Below are 16634 nucleotides of genomic sequence, written 5' to 3'. Positions count from 1 at the left end.
TTGATTCTGATCTCCTCAACACAGGCTGAAAGTAGCATTTTCTACAGTGCATGGAGTCAGGTCAAAATCCATCCTGCAGGTGTAAGGTGTTTCTGATCCAACCCCCCTTTGAGTCCACCTATGTCAGACACTGGAGTTCTGCACTATTGAACAGGCAGCCTAAGCTGTTCTTCCTTCTCAGCTCCATCCTTGATGCCTTACTTCTTAAATAGCAGTTTTCAGTTTGGAGAACCCCTTTAAAGCAGGCCTTCTGTCAGAGAGGGAAACTGAAGCATCAAATAAGGCACAATTAGCTAATGATTAGTCACACAACCCATGGTGGAAATGGTAATTGAATTTAATCTGTTCATCCTGCCTAAACACTGCCTGCACAATACCCATGGTCTGTCACACCAGGGCAGTGCAGCCCTGCCCAGGCTCTAGCACTCCCTTTGCAATGAGAACTAGCAAGGTCTGGCTTAGGGTGTGCCCTCCAGTCTCTGCCTAGCTGGTGTTTGTACACTTGAGGCATAAAGCCCTGAGCAAGAAAACTTGAGCCTGACAGGTAGTCTTTCATGGAGCTGTTGCAATCAGACATTTTACTGAATGACATTTCTTTTTTGGAGTGAAGTATGGCATTCTCTGTTGTTTAAACCACAGGAATATTGCACTTGCACTGATAACAAAAAATCACTCATATGTACCTGCTACAGGCTTACAGTCTAAACTTAGTCTAAACTCACATTTCCACATGAACTGACCTGTTGTTATTTATTGCCTGAGCACCAAAACAGATGCTTTTTCCCAGGCTGGCTGGTCAGTCAGTCCTCTTGGGCAAATGCCCTTGAGTGCACTCCTTAATCCTGTGTGCCCGAGGGCTCAGCTCCATGCTCTGTGGGACTATTACAGATTAAAGACTGCTGAAGGGTCTTGCTTTGATTCTACATATTCTCAGATATTGAAAGGATCTGGCTCCATCAGTCTCCTTACCTGTAACTGCCTCAAGCCAACAATGACCCACAGTTTGTTAAAGTACCTGGCTGTGCTTATGTTGCACTGTTTGGAGATAGTTCATCCTCTGTCAAAATTCCACCGTGAAGTCTCACAGACCTGACAATTTGCTTGTTGGCTATCTTTACTTTTTATACCACAAACAAGCCATTTAATTCAACTAATAATTTAATCAGGGATTTCCAAGATGCTTCTTTATTGGCTACGAGTTATTCTTCTGATTGATACTTACTTGCTTCCTTAAAATATTCCCAATCTCATATGTATTTCACTATCAGTAAGGTAACCATGAAATAAAGTAAGTTATATATAATTCTGGCAGAAGTGTCAAACATTAGTGTTTTCTCCTGGAAGAATACCCCTGCTTCCTCCATCTTCAGTAGTTTTGGGAGAGGATAGAAAAGCAGTGACCATGAGCTAGGAATTTTCAACTCAAAATTTTCTTGAGGTGAAATAAGTTGTTTCAGAGTTCTGAGTCCAGGCCAGTTGCACTCTGACCAGCCTGAGTGCTTCTCCAAGGGAGTACTGAATGGAAATATAGCTTCCCTGCCTACTTCATCTAGAGAACATCACTGTTTTGGAGACTGTTGTTTACCAGCAGGTTATACCAATAATGCTTTAGTATTTTAAAATGTTATGACTAAAATATCATTGAGTAGATTGTGGTCTCTCTGTCCAGTTCCTAGTGAAGAACAAGGTAATAACACTTCTGTGCCTTACAGATGTGCCATAAGCATTCATTTAAAATAATGAAGTTATTCTTACTGTGTTAAGATATAGCCCAGGTGTTCAGTACTGCCCCCATCTGTTTGATTGTTACAAATCCATTTTACTTAAAATTTTCCTATTTGTGTAATTTCATTTCCCTGAGTATCACTTTATGCTTCCAGGATCTCCTTCAGAAGTACCTTTTTTGATAGTTTCCAGTAATGATAGGTAACACTGGCTGCACTGAGGGTTTTTTGGGACTCATCTCTGGCTTCCCCAAGATCCTCAGCACCAGTGAGGTTCCCTGACAATATTGCTTACTGGAAGGATGGGGAAAATTTTGGATGGGGATGATAACTTCCAAACCTGTAGAAAGTGACAGAACACACCACTTTTTACTGGTGGGTTTAGGTCTACTAGAAAGGATGTGTTACATTTTCATACGTATAGAAACCAAACATTTTCTTTTAGCATGAATGAGTTTTGTGTTTGATTAAAGGAAACAATAAAATAAGAAAGGACCAAATGGAATTTTCCGTGAGACACAGCACGGTGTCTTATCCGGCTCTTCTGTGCAACATGCTGATCAGTTCACCAAATGGTAAGCTTTAGGATAAAAAAAGGTAACAGTTACATCACTGTGTAAACTCTGTGGAGGAGTTGTATGCCTGTGCTGGCATTTCACTGAGAGATTAGGGTTAGCCAAGGTAAGAGGACTGAATGTTAGGCTTTGTGAATACAAACTGAAAGAAACCACGCAAAAGATGTGATGTTGCCAGGCCCTCCCAGGGCCTGGTCTCTGGTTCCTCATTGATTTTAGGTAGGGGCAGGTTTGGGTTTTTTTCTGGTTTTGGGAGGTTGTTTTTGGTTCGTTTTTTGATTTAGGTTTTTTTGTGTTCCAGGATTAGCTGATCCCAGGTGTCAGCTAGGCTGTGTTCAAACCATGCATCCCTTTCCTGGATAACTGGCAAAAAGTCAACAGGGGAGAAAAAGTTGTGTTACAGGATGAGGAGGGAAGCAACTGCACCTTTAATTTCACCTGGAAATGATTACTGCTTGGAGAAGAGGGAACAGAGGGTCCTGTCCCTTGGGGGATAAGAAGAGCACAGAGCGTGAGTGTTACCAGTGCTGCACCAGACAGAAAGAGAAATATTCCCATTTATTTCTGTAATGGATACGCTAGACCTCAAACTATTAATGTGCTTGAGAATCACCAGAATCCCTACCCTAGCATTTCACAGGGACCACAAACAACCAAAGCTGCCTGCAGTGGTGCAGAATCTGTTCACTCTAAAAAATTGCAAAGATTTTTAAAGCTGCTGATTTTCTTGTCTTTAAATTACAGCATTATCACATTTTTTACTTCAGTGCTCTTATTCTTCTTGAAAAGTGAATAGTCTGTTCTACCAAATAGTGTTTAATAAATTTGAGGACTGTTGTATTTGCTGCATGGTTAGATTGGTAAAAAGCTCAGATATTTGTATAACAAGCTCTGCCTCTCCTTTAAATGGCTCTCTGTATCAAAACACATAAACGTTCTTGATCTTTTGAAATCAACATGTTTTTCAGATCCTCTGGAACAGGAATTATTTTATTTCTTTTTAGGGGAAAAATTATTCTATAAACCTAGCAAAGTGTTCAATTTTTTCAGACGTTATTAGGAATGGAGTCTCATATCAAGAACTGAAAAACAGTCTGCAGAAGAATATACTTTACAAGTAGAGTTTATCAAGAGATACTTAGGCAGATTAACATGCCAGCTTGTTTTATCTGGAAGCATCATAATTTATGGACATTTGATAGTAATCTTAAGCACATGATTAGTTTCCAAGGCATCAGCACTATCCTATAAGAAATATTTGTAGGGGTTCAAATCAAGGACTGTGGTTCCCATCCAGACACCTGAATAATGGGTAGATTTTCTGAAGTGCTTAATCTGTCATACGTGGGAAATCTCCATAATTACCTTTTGTCTGGCATCCTACTAAGGTGAGGGTAATTTTTGTTCTTTCTAATGTAATGGTGGATAATGAGCTTCCTTTGAAGCCACATTGATCCTAATCCAATGATAAATTCCCTGTAAAACTTCACACCCATGTTTCAGTTCTGTTGATTTTAGAGAAGAGGGCAAACATGGAATCCCAAGATACTGCTGCTACCACACACTCACTATAAGTTACCTTTTCCATTTCATGCTCCTTAACTTCTGCCCAGTTTCCTTTTCGTGAGTATTCAAGTGAAAGCCCAGACTATATTTTTCAGCTTGAAATGGAGGTTGAATTTGCTTTTCTTTAGAAAGTTTTGGTCAATTTAGCTATTTGGAATTTATGGAATTAAAACAGATTTATAGTCTTGTTTCAGTCAGTATCCATATTTTTTATATATCCATTTTTTTTAAATCCATGCTTTTTTTAAAAAACAAGTTTTAAAAATTAGGGTAGCAATAATAAAAAAACAACTTCATATTGAAGTTGAACATAGTTTTGTTTCCATTTTCAGTGGCAAACAGACACCAAAATACAAACAAAGGATTTTTTCAATGCTTGCAGCAAAACAATTTTCTTATCAACTGTATTTTAAGAAGCAAAGTAAATGGAAACATAAGATTTCAGCATTGGATCACAGCAATAGTCAGAAACACCAGAACTACCAAAACGTTCATTCATGTTTAGATAGTCCTTAAAAAGAGATCAGAGTTACTGTTTATCTACAGAGATAATCTACAGAGACAAAAATATTTATTCCTGCTTTAAAAAAAAAAAAAAGGAAAAAAGAGAAAAGTTGAGTATATTTTTTATATTTATAACTTAATTGTTCTAAAGCAATTTTCAGAGTATCTTCCCTCAGTGCTGCATTATTTGAAGAGAGGGAAAAAAAGATGACAGAGAAGAGGACATTGTCCCATGAGTCATATGAGGAAAAAAAAAGGACATAAAATTTAGTATCTGAAAAATGCATGCAGTGCATGAATGTGTTATAAAGTGAGCAATGACTGAAGTAAATGCCCATGTGATGTGAATGTGAGTCTACAGGGAAAACATCAGAAGGTGAGAAAAGGGAAGACAATGCCATTACAACAGAAAGGATGGTGTACAGACAAAATGTGTTAGTCTGAATAGTAAACGTGTTATGTGAGTCCTGTACTTGAGCTGATTCCTCTACTGCAGAGTGTTATGCTGTCATATGTCATCTGGGCTCCCTTTTCTGCTTATATTTACCATGCACATTAAATATTCAACTGCTTCTCACTGATGCATGCAGTAATCCTGGCCTTGTGAAGAGCTTTCTTGTCTTTCCCAGCTAAGACACATCAGATAACCTTATTGTCTTTGCACCCTAATGCTTTTGTACCTTATGTTGTGACACACATTAAATTTGTTCCTTGCAATATCCTTTTAGAAGTTTTAGTTAAATCCTATGTTTTGAATACAGACTAATAGAAAATAGCAGAGGGTATTGAGGCGTTGTTCTGCCCTGAGAAACAACTGTAAAAATGGCATTGTGGCATTTCCAATGAGTTCCAGAGCAGAGCTGCTCATTTTACAAATCTAAAGATGTTTCTTCTTACCCCACATTTGACCTGGCACAGGAATAAAGCTGAGCTTTCCCTGGCTCCTACTGTCAGTGGTAACAATTCTACCATGATGGGTGATCTACAACCACATGAATGACGTGGAACCAAATAAACTCCAGCTTTTTCCCAGCTCAGTTACGCTGATCCTGCTAGGCTAATAAAAATAACAAAAATTTACTACAGATGATTGAATAATATTATTTAAATAGCCTATCATCACACTGTATTAAATTTATCTGTGCTGTACAGTCCTTTTCTCCAAACAGTTGCCATGATGAGGGTTTTCTCAAAGTAAGGTGCTACAGAGGGTAATTCAGAAGTACCAGGAAATACCCTTTATGCTTCCAGCAGCAACCTCACAGGATGGAAGTTACAGGGCCCAGACTGTTTTTTTCCTTTCCCCAGTCTGCTCCCTGTCTAGGTCTTCAGAGTGTCAGGAAAGTTGATAGCAGAGCTATCAGAGAGAGCTTCAGCCCATTGATAGTTCTGCTATCCTAAGGCTTGCCTGGGGAGGAATGCCAGCAGGAATGTGTCATGGGCTGGCTGTGCTGACCACGGGTGCTGGAAGCTGAGGGCTTCGGTTTTGAACTGGGGTTCAGTCCTCTCTCCGCTTTTGCTCAAGCACTGCTGGCTTCAGTATGATGTTAGAGCACACTCATGAGTGGTTTCAAATACCCCTGATTTCATGAGGTTGTATTATCACAAGGCAAGCACCTCAACCACAGTGGAAATAGCTACGCGGGACAGGGAATTTCAGAAAAATGGATTAATGCTGAAAATATTACACTGTACATACTGGTCTTTTTCAATAGGCTGCAAGAGCTCTGGAGAAGGCAAAAGACAGAAGATACAAATGTGCTCACTTACTAAGACATCAGTCTGATGCTCCCCAACAGCTTGACCTGATCTTGCTTCCTGGAGTCCTGGGTTGTTCGGCCGCCCTATACGAGGAGAAGCTGGAGCTGACCTCCACGCATGGTGAGACCCTCTGCTCACCTTCTGTGGGTTGTGACAGATGCAATAAGCTTGTCAGTGAGCTGGGGCACCCACAGCTCCTCAGCAGGTGCTGTGGAGGTGCAGTAGGTGAGTGGCTTGTCTGAAAATCAGGGTGGCAGTACAGCTTTACTTCTACATTTTCTCACACTCCTGAGGCTGGCAGCTGAATATTACTGTCTTAGTGTTGTCAACATTGAGCATTCAAGATTAGGCTAAGAATAAAAAATATTGTATTGCCTTAAGATATATTTTAATATGAATTCTTTTTAAATCTTCTGTTGTATTTTTTGTCCATATATAGCTCATAAAGTCTTCTCTAAGACTGGAAAGTCTAGCAACTTCTTTGCTTACATGGAGGCTGAAATATGTATGTGAGCATAAATCTGGGGCAGAATTGTTTAATATGAAGTTGTTTTTTTAATATTGCTACCCTAATTTCACAAATTAACAAACTCTGAAGTATGAAAGTGTCTTAACCATCTGCAGTAGGAAAGAGCATAAATTCAGGACAAGAACAAATCTATACTGATGACAAAAAGAACAGAGTGCTTTCAAATTTTTGCAATTTCAAGACAGAAATTGATGGGAATACTGGCTCAGAACTGGTGCAGTGTGGAAACTAACTTGCATGACTGTATTTGCCATAAGATTGCTCTATAGGTCTTGAAAATAATGTACTGTTTATATTTCTGTGTATGAGGTACAAGATATATATGTATACATATGTATACAAGATATATACAAGAGCAAGACATACAGGTAAAGCCATGGTGAGATTGGGGGAAAACAGTGTAGTTGTTACATTCCTGATGTCCACATCTTTTAGTTAAATGATAATTATCCATTAATAGCCTCATAAGTATGAATATGTAAATAGCTATTGAATGCATTATTCATGAATCACCAGGCATTAATTATTGTAATTAAGTATCATTTGCTACGCTCATATTACTAACCCTTCCAGTTAATGAATACATTAGCTAATCATTGTAGAGCAGATTCAATCAAAATTCCGTGTGTCTGTGCTATGGAAGCCTGAGAGAGTTTTATTGAATTTAGATTCAATATTGAACATACCTTACATGCTTATCAGTGTATTTTTAATGACATTAAATGTGAATCGTAACCTCCAGTGCATGATGCTTGTCCTTGTGCCCTGGAGGATGGATTGGTACCAGCTGGAAGTGTACGTGAAAGCAACAGTGGTGCAGCTCTGTGAACTAAAGAGAACTTCAATTCTGGGACATGAAATCCACCACCCCTTTTCAAGTATCACATAGATTCACATGTACAACAGGAGAGGGTGTGCTTTGTGAGGAAGTGCTGTCCCAAAGGTGCTGCTGATGACCGTGTTCAAGAAACAATTTCAAAGTACGGAGGGAGGTGCTCACCAAGTCTGTGCTTTTTTGCCAGCACCAGCAGAACACAGCGCTGCAGGGTGTGCTCCTGAGTCTAATGGGGCCTTGGGGCATGCTTCAAACACAAAGTAAAATGAAAAACCAAACCCTGGTTTTTGTTTTCACTCTCTGGAAATCTATTTAAAGTAATAGTAGTCTCAGTAACACAGAAAAAAAGATTTGTTGAAGGGTTTTTTTCTTTGCCTTTTAAGGTTATAGTTCTTAGGATCAGGCTTTGGGGTTCTTGAAGTAGAAATTTTGAATAATTTATTGCAAATGAAAGTTCCTTTCTTTTTAGGAGAATCACTAACTCAAAATTAAAATATGTAAGTTCAAGTGCTGAAGGTTAATAGATACAAGTAAAGTGCCTTCTTGGCTGAACTTTTGGCTGTCGGGCCAGGAAAAATATTTGCAACGAAAGAATGAAACTTTATTTCATCACTGCTAGTTCAAAGCAGATTTTTTCCCATTTTTAGGTTCACATGCACTGAGTAAATGATTGGATCTAGTTTCTTCAGTAATCTGGGAGTAAGAGAATCTAAAAAAGCATACATCATCAAGGATATTTTCAAATGCACAAACGCATGGGCTCTTTCTAGTTAAAGCTGTGATAAGATACTGCTGGCAGAGTTCAGATTGTGCCTGCAGAGGAGGGTCAGTCAGAGCCTGTTTTTGTAAGGGCCAGAAGTAGAAATGGTCAATAAAACAAATCTACCATTCCCTGTATATACTTCCTCAGTGGAATACCTCTCGTGTGTTTGCCAAACACAGTAAAGAATATGCTTTCATTCATCCCACAGCTGATGCAAATCCCTTTGCTCTCCCTTCCATCACTGCTGTCTTTCCTTTCTTTTTGGAAATCTTAATTCTGACTCAAGCCCAAACACTGTTACTTATCATTACCCAGCTTTCTGAATGACAGTCACTGGCATCTGAAAAACAGTTTGAATTGTAGTATCATAAAGGGATCCATTAAAGATAATACCAGTACTGAGCATCACAAACCATACCTCTTGTGTACCTCATCTAATTCTGAGTATATTAAGATGATGGTTTCCCAAGCTCTTCTCAGTGCCCAAAGTGGTAGGAGTGTGTTTTTAATTTTTTCCTTTTTTTTTTTTTGTTGAATAATGAGGTTTTCACAAAAGTATGAACTCAACATGGAGTTTATGTTCTAAATAAAAAAAATCAACCATCAAAAGATCTGCAGTACAATTGCAGCATTGGAGATGTATGAAGATTTTGCTGTTATAACTTAATTTTAAATATGAATAATGGCTTTTTAAAGCCCTTGAATTCAAAAAATCTTAGCAAATGGATATGTTTACAAAAAGATTAGTGCTTAGAGTTAATATTCATCCAGCTATTTTTTAATGTTTGCTTCTAGACCTGTTTCCCTTTAGTTGTCTGACACCTGTATCTCTTGAAAAAATAGAGTTATTTAAATTAACCTGGAATTTGTTTATTTTTTTAACTTTTAAAACTGAAAATATCAAGTGTGTTCTCCACTGGGTGTGTTGGAAGAGCTCTGAGTGTGACAGGTCCAGCCTATGGGCCATGATAGCTCAGTGAAAAGGGATGACCTAACAAAAATTGGGCAACAAAGACCTTGTGATGCCCATCAGTTTTCTCAGTATTGGCTGTGCCTAAGGAGGAGCAAAGCCATAAGAGTCACTTTAAGCCGTGTGGATAAAATCTGCTCCTCTCTGAATTGTTGCTGTGGGGGCTTGTTAATTTAGTTGTGCTCTGTAGGGTACCAAGAGCTACCTGGCAGAAGTGATTGCCCTGAGGGGTAACACAGCACTGCAGCTGGGGTGGCTCAAGTGGCTGGAGAGCTTTTTTGGGAAGCACCTGCCTGGCCTTGCAGTGCCAGCACTCCTGGAGAACACACTGGGATGAATTAGCCTCAGGTTTTGTGTGGTGTTCCTCTGAAGTGCAAGTATTCAGAAAACATGGCACACTGAAAGCAAATGAACAGTCAACAGCAGAAAATGAGGAACAGACATAACGAGACAAAGGCAGAAGGTTTATTCTGTGTATAAAGGTAGGAAAGTTATGTACACGTGCACGATGTAGTTGAGGATACAGAAGTACAAAGAGGAAAGGAGCAACATTTCTGACGTCAGGGAATGGTTCATGATGACAAGGCATTAGAGGAAGGAAAGAATTCATTTACAGGTGAGTGTATTCAGTAAAAGAGTGAACTCTGCTAATATAATCTAGATTAATAACTTGTATATTGCTGTAAATTCATATAAAACCTGTATTTAACATTTTATATACACTCATATCAAGTTTCTAGTATTGAAAGAGTTTGGGAATCTCTATACAAATGTGTTCTTTGTTTTTCACATTATGCTATATAGCTATATAGCTTTAGTGGGACAGATGCACTGTTGTTACATGTATTATTTCTACCTTTCTTCACCATTAGTACTAGAATGAAATTTCTGCTTAATGTAGTGTGACCTGTGGTGTATATTCTATAAAGTACATAACAGTTCAATTTACTTATGTGGAAGCTTAATTAAGCCCAGTGAGAAAAAAAAACAGAACCCCAAAACTTTATTGTGATTTTTCTTAATTTTAATTAATTTTTAAAAATTTGGTTTGGTTAGTGGCAGCAGTCTTTTTCATTTGAATTTTTAAAATTTCTTCTTTCTTTGCCTTTAGTTAGCATTCTGAAATATGATAGCTTTCATTTCAAGTTATTTGTGTTTAAATTTTTCATTTTTTATTTCAATAATACTGCACTGAGTAATGTTTTTAGCTATGATTAAATGAAAGCTACAGTTTGGAATAAAGTTCCCAGCATAATATGTTATTGTTTTAAATTTTTCCATATGAAAGAAAATGGATAAAACTCTAAACAAGGTAAATGTTTTCATTTTGTTTTGTCATTGATATTTTGAACCCAAAGGAAAACATTTCACACATAAATATTGATTTCATTTTAAAAAAATAATGCAAAAAAGATAAAAGCAACCCAAAACATAAGTTTCACCCCATTATTTTATCTGGAGTAAAAAGCAATTTTGCAAAAATATATTTTCATTGGGAAAAAAAAAATATCCAAAATGCAGTTTGATTTGTTTTTTTTCTCTTTGCTGGTGTTCTACAATTCTGAGTATTACATGTGATTCACAGTAAGTAAGATAACTAAACCCTACATCTGATAGAATATACATTTTTTTTCTGACCCTGCTACATTAATTTCATCTTTGGTGCTGGAACATGCAATAAACATCTAGTGTTTATTGACTGCTTTCAAAGAGGAAAGGATTTTTTTGCTAGATTATTATTTTTATATATATTTTAGGTGGTTTTTTTTTAATTAAGAAATTAACAAGAAAATTGCCCCAATCACTTTTCGGGTATGATAAAGACAGTAAAGAAATTATCCTTGAATACAATTATTATAAGTAAATATATTGTGCTTAATTTTTATACTAAGGCAGATGCTTGAAACAGGAATATGTGACATAGCGCAGGGATGAATCACATTTTTTCCCACAAATGTGTAGAAAAGTTTGTTCAGTTTTTTTCCTCCCCCTGAAAATAGGAGTAGGCTTTTTAATAGCAAAGATGTTGCTGCAATTGTACATTGAATGGTATTCAGAGAAATAACAGAATTTGGAACATTTATGAAAGTGGAAAATAAAAAACAGAAGTCAGATCCACTTGCAGGGGCTTCTACTGTATCCTTCACATCTCACTTATATACTCTCTTAATAATAAAACACCACCTTATACATGCTTATTCTTTTAATTCCTCATTCAAGGACACTATTCAAATGAGTAAGAGTACAGAATTTATGCAAATGTGATAATAAGTACCCAAAGAGATGGTTTCACCATTCATAAATGGGGGATTTTTGCCTTAAAGAATTGTTATAAAACCAAAACTAAACCAAAATTTACTTTTTACTACCGTTTTGTTTTTAAAAATGTATTTCAGTTGTGTCTGCGCTCTCAAAGGCAGCTACACAGATATTTTGCTATTTTTTGCTAAACCTCCTGTGTTTATAATTTTCAGCCCCCTTATTTTCATTCTTTTAAGAATCCATGGACAGCCAATCAACTGAATTACCTTGCTTGCTTCCTAAGAAGGAAAAATCCCATAATTTTTGTCTGATGACATCTATTATCAATAACACAGATTTACTTAAAGTTGTAGAAATCTTTAAACAAACAACAAATCTATGATTTTCAAGTCCGAGGTACTTACTGGGCCTTTCTTGAAAAGGGAACAATGGTAAAGATTGAGATGGCTGTATTTTATCTCAGTATAATATATTAGAGGTGTACAGGCTACTGGAGCAGAGGATCAGGATTAGTGATATCAGTGCAGGATTGCCACTAATTCAAATAGATGTGGGAGCCTCCTCAGCAGGTTGTCAATTGGTAATCCAAACCATTATCTAATTATCTAAAAATATCCTACACAATTTCACAGGCATGAGACCTAACTGCCCAAGAAACAGCAATGAACGTGGTGTGTGACATAAAGGTAGTGACCATCTGTAAGATTTAATGTAAAATTAGCCTTATGGAAGGCAGTGGATCTTTGTCACTCTATTGTTGCAGTAGAGTTTGAATGCCACCATCAGTAAATCTGACAGTTCTTGTTAACATGAATTGCCTGCTGGTGTGTCCCAGTGTCACCCTGTGGTAGTGCCTATGCAGTGAAATGCTCCAGTGAAGGTGGGATGAAACACTTTTTAACATTTACTAGGATTTATTCTAAAACTAAGTGATTAATAGAAAACCACTCAAAGAAATATAAAACAAGTTTCAAAACTCTGATATTTGTATTGCTTTGCTAAGTTATTTGGTCAAGGCATCTTCTCCTGCAGTAAAAGACAAAACTTTAAAGACTGCTTAGTAGTCTTCCTGGTCACCCCACTCGACTGCTGGTTCATCATCCATTCGTAGAATAAGATAGGAGAGAAGCTGAAAGAGATTCTGCCACAACAATAAAGAGACAAAAAAGGAGAGGTCGCTTACATCTATCTCACAGCGTTCCCCAGCATAGTTCACGTCGCAGAGGCAGTGGAACTTGTTGAGTAGGTTCTGGCAGAGGCCCCCGTTCAGACATGGGTCAGAGCTGCACTCATCAATGTCCTTTTCACACCTAGAGGAAAGACTGCAAATTCTAAGCCTCCGAAATCACGAATCAAATGCGTCAGACAGACATATTTTTAATGCAAAAGCTTTTGGGGGAAGGGAGAGGAAGATGCTCTGGGGCATATTTCCACACGTGTTTATGATTCTATTAACTACCTGATTAGCCACACTCAAATCCTGAACTTCCTGTATTATTTTCAAACACAGATAGTTAAGCAGGCAATTTCATATCTGTAAAGCATTTCATGGTTAATGGTGCTTAGCAAGGTGTAATGAAAGCTTGTGTATGATTTTAGAGCTAACTCTGGCACAAGTCCTGCTGACAGCTTGCTTATCCTTTTCATTGTTCCAGGAAGCTGAGGGCACATTTTCCTTCTCAGTAATCTGGATATAAGTCAAACAAATGTGTGTTTTTCCCAGCTGAGTGCTCCTGGAAATATTCACCTGCCTGTTTGTTTTTTTTCCTTTCATTTTTTTCCCCTCAATTTGGAGTATTAGCAGATTCCAGCACAACCTTCTACCCGGTCTCTCTGAGATGGGCCCCAAAAATGGTAAGAATGGTGTAGAACAGGCTTTTAAAAGCCTTAATATATATCATCAAATGTTTTTGAGTTAATTCTGATGATAAAGGAGATTTGAGTTCTCATAATTTCTCGAGGTGACCAATGGAAGGATAATAAGGAATGTGTAAAATTATCTGAAAACTATTAATGATTTGGTGATTTTGTCCTCTGACAATGCTCCCTTTTAATTCCCTGTTCCCTTTCATTAAATAATGCTAACAGTTAATCCTAATTTTTCCAGATAAAAATGCAGGTTTATTCTTGAAGAAGAATGTGAGAAACTCCCTCTGAGTAATAAGGAATTGCTTTGTTCAATCATATTCATAACCGTGCAATAGAATTTTAGTGTTACATCAGAGAAGGGCAGTTTTTTATATTAAACACTTTTACTTTATTAACCTCTAAACATTTTTCAATGGCCTCTTTAAATGGTAAATTATATTCATGTATTTCAAAGAGCTAAAGTATTTATCCACTGTCTAAAAACTGTATAGCTATGAACTTACTTATGCAAATTAAAAAACCCCCAACAACCCCTCAAATCTTCCAGGGAACCAGGCACCTGAATCCAACTGATATTCAGAAACATTTAAAGGCCTGACTCCCTTTAGGTAATTTTGAGTGTCCCAGCCTAAATTAAATGAAAAATTTGTTTTCAAGAATCAGCTATATCTCCTTTTATGAAGAGTAATATTTTCATATTTCCCTTTCTACCTGCTATTTAGTTTATTGGGCTTTTGTGTGTGTGATCCCGAGTCAATTGATTGGCATGGAAAGATGGTGTTTTCTCTATACACTGCATCAGTGGTTTTTTAAGGGATGAAATATTGTCTTAAAGGAAAATGCCTGCTTTATCAATCTAATACATAAATGTACAGAGGGGTTTGGTTTTAATTTTCTAATTAATGGATATATTTGAATTTGTTCTGAAAAAAAGAAGGGGTGAAATTTTCTCATTTGATATACTAAGACCTCCAACTACAGAAGTAGCACTGGTTTATGGTTTGGCAACCTGAAGGAAAAGAGGACAAACAGTCAACTTTAGACATTGGAGAAGAAATGTCTGGCTGTGATAGTCAGTTAGCGTGTGCCTCGCTTGGTTCAATACGAGAATCGTGGGAACTGTAAAATAGAGATTATTGCCAGCCAGCGGGATGGATGGAAGGAACCCTCATTCCCAAAGCTGTAGTTAGCAAGTTGCCTGGCAGGGGAAGGAAGAAGGAAAAAAATAATTTCCTTCTACCTTAAACTCCCAAGAAATATACACAGGGAAGAAGTATCTATGAATATGCTTTTACTTCTTAAAATTTCATTTTAGTTTATTTTTTTCACTTCTGCTGAATGTTGTGAGGTGGCACAAAAACAACCCTGCTGTTACCAGTGCAGCGCAGATGTGTCTGCCGACAACACTGTGCTTTGAGTGGGTGGGAATTTTCATTTCACCTATCTTTTATGCCTTAGTGTACTGTTTTCACAAAATCAGTGGGCTCATAGGCTTTTGAGAGAACGTAAACTTTTTGTTGAAAACTTCTCTGTGTTATAGCTTGCTCCAGTGGCACTTTTGATATTATACTCGGATGTAATTCTAGTTTCACTAGGAGTATGTACGGTATTTCCTTTCTCACTATCTGAAAGTTGCCCTTACCTGTTCAGACCATAACAATGCCTTCCTACGTTTTTACAGCCCCTAATGCCCTGAGTCTGTCAGCCCTCCCTGCTCCAGAGCTGTTTGTAGACATTATTAAATGGTAATTAAATTGCAAAACATACTACAAGATGATACAAATTTCACTGTGAGGAAGGTCCCTCTGTTTCAGGCTAAACAATAACATGCAAAAAATATTTCTTAACCTCTTCTAAAAATTCTGTTTTCCTACTTCAACATTCAGTAAGAAAGTAGTGAGCTGCAATACCACCTCATCCCATAGATTGTATGTTCACAACACATACATGTGAAAATCAAACAGCTTTGTATATTCATGTGTCAGTGTATGTAGCTAATTTATACATATGATCAGGGTATGTGTGTTTATGTGTCCCCACCTATAGAAAGATAACATTCTAGAGTGTCATACAAAAATTTGGCACAGAAGACAAAAAAAAAGGCACAGAGAAGCAAGCATTCCGTGCTGTTTAAGAACTAATATCTTGCTCTGGAGTTACTGGTGCTACATTGGACTGTATTCATTTGTGATTTTTATCTAAGTAAAACTACTTTACTTCAGAGCCTCAACGTCACTCAAGCAAGGAACTGCTATACTTAAACAGCTGCCTTGTCTGTATTTCTGCAGGAGGGCAAAACCCCTATGGCTGTTACCCTCAGGACTCTTTTGGAACAGCTTGTGGAAGAATTGCTCCTCAAAGATCTGCAGGGCAAAGCATCTCACCGTTCTCCAACAAATCCCGGCAGACACGCACAGGTCAGCTCACCGCCCAGGTCGGTGCAGTTGCCATAGTTGAAACATGTGAGGTTTCTCTCTTCATTCCCACAAACTGTATATGGTAATCTTCTATATCTAAGTAAAGAAGAAGGCAATAGCAGTTATTTGCACTTTCCTTGTTTCTGGATGTCTTGTGCTCTCTCAGATGAAGCAGGGGAGCAATGCTGTTACTGACTGGGATATTGTCCAAAAGAGTGACAGCAGCAACCGAGATTTGAGACTCACTGAACATGTATTGCTGAACTTTTTTAATTTGATGAATTTAGTATCATTCTAGTTACATTACTAATGTGGGTCTGTGAGATACTTGGACAGGATTTTGCCTTCTCTGAGATCAATGGGGCATGCTTAGAAGGGAGAAGTTTATGGTGTGCAGAGAAGGGCAATGAAAGGCAAGAGAGGCCAGGGAAGAGTCTGCAGCCTTTCCAGAGAAGAATCTGAGATGAATAATAAACAGTCATGAGAGGAGTGTCAGAAGTGATGGAAAAAGTGGACTGTGTGGTGTTTGTAGCCACCAGGAAAGCTGGGCTGAGAGCAAGCTGAGAGGAAAAGACCAACTTAACAAAGATGCTGTGCATGAGGAGAAAACTTCTTTGCCAGCCTTTCTATTGTTGTTTTCTCTTACCCACAACTCCAAATTTCTTTATTTATAGTTCTAGAGCTCTATTGCTCTAATAAAAATATATTTTTAGGGATTTAAAAACCTTAAAATATTTTTCTAAAAAAACGTGTATTTTCAAGCTCTGGAAGACTTGTAATCCTGTCATCAGAGAGCTCGAAGGACCAATGCTGGAAGCAGAACAACAGAGCTATGCCTTGTTCCCTCTGCCCTTGCTTC

At 37.7% G+C, this 16634-nt stretch overlaps 1 protein-coding gene across 4 annotated transcripts in view; it reads right to left on the bottom strand.

The window, feature by feature from the left end:
- The window catches only part of CRB1 (crumbs cell polarity complex component 1), a 106045-nt gene that overhangs the window by 20764 nt on the left and 68647 nt on the right, over positions 1–16634 (bottom strand). For all 4 annotated transcript variants that reach the window (XM_039389776.1, XM_027713260.2, XM_039389775.1 and 1 more), the window contains exons 10-11: positions 15743–15871; positions 12673–12799 (exon numbers count right to left, since the gene is read on the bottom strand). In XM_039389776.1, the coding sequence (XP_039245710.1) occupies positions 12673–12799; positions 15743–15871 (256 nt within the window). The remainder of the gene's footprint in view (positions 1–12672; positions 12800–15742; positions 15872–16634) is intronic.

This window comes from Pipra filicauda, unplaced genomic scaffold, assembly GCF_003945595.2.
Source record: "Pipra filicauda isolate LSUMZ 115617 unplaced genomic scaffold, ASM394559v2 scaffold76_size2844353_pilon, whole genome shotgun sequence".
NCBI lineage: Eukaryota > Metazoa > Chordata > Aves > Passeriformes > Pipridae > Pipra > Pipra filicauda.
This window is presented reverse-complemented; position numbering and strand designations above follow the sequence as displayed.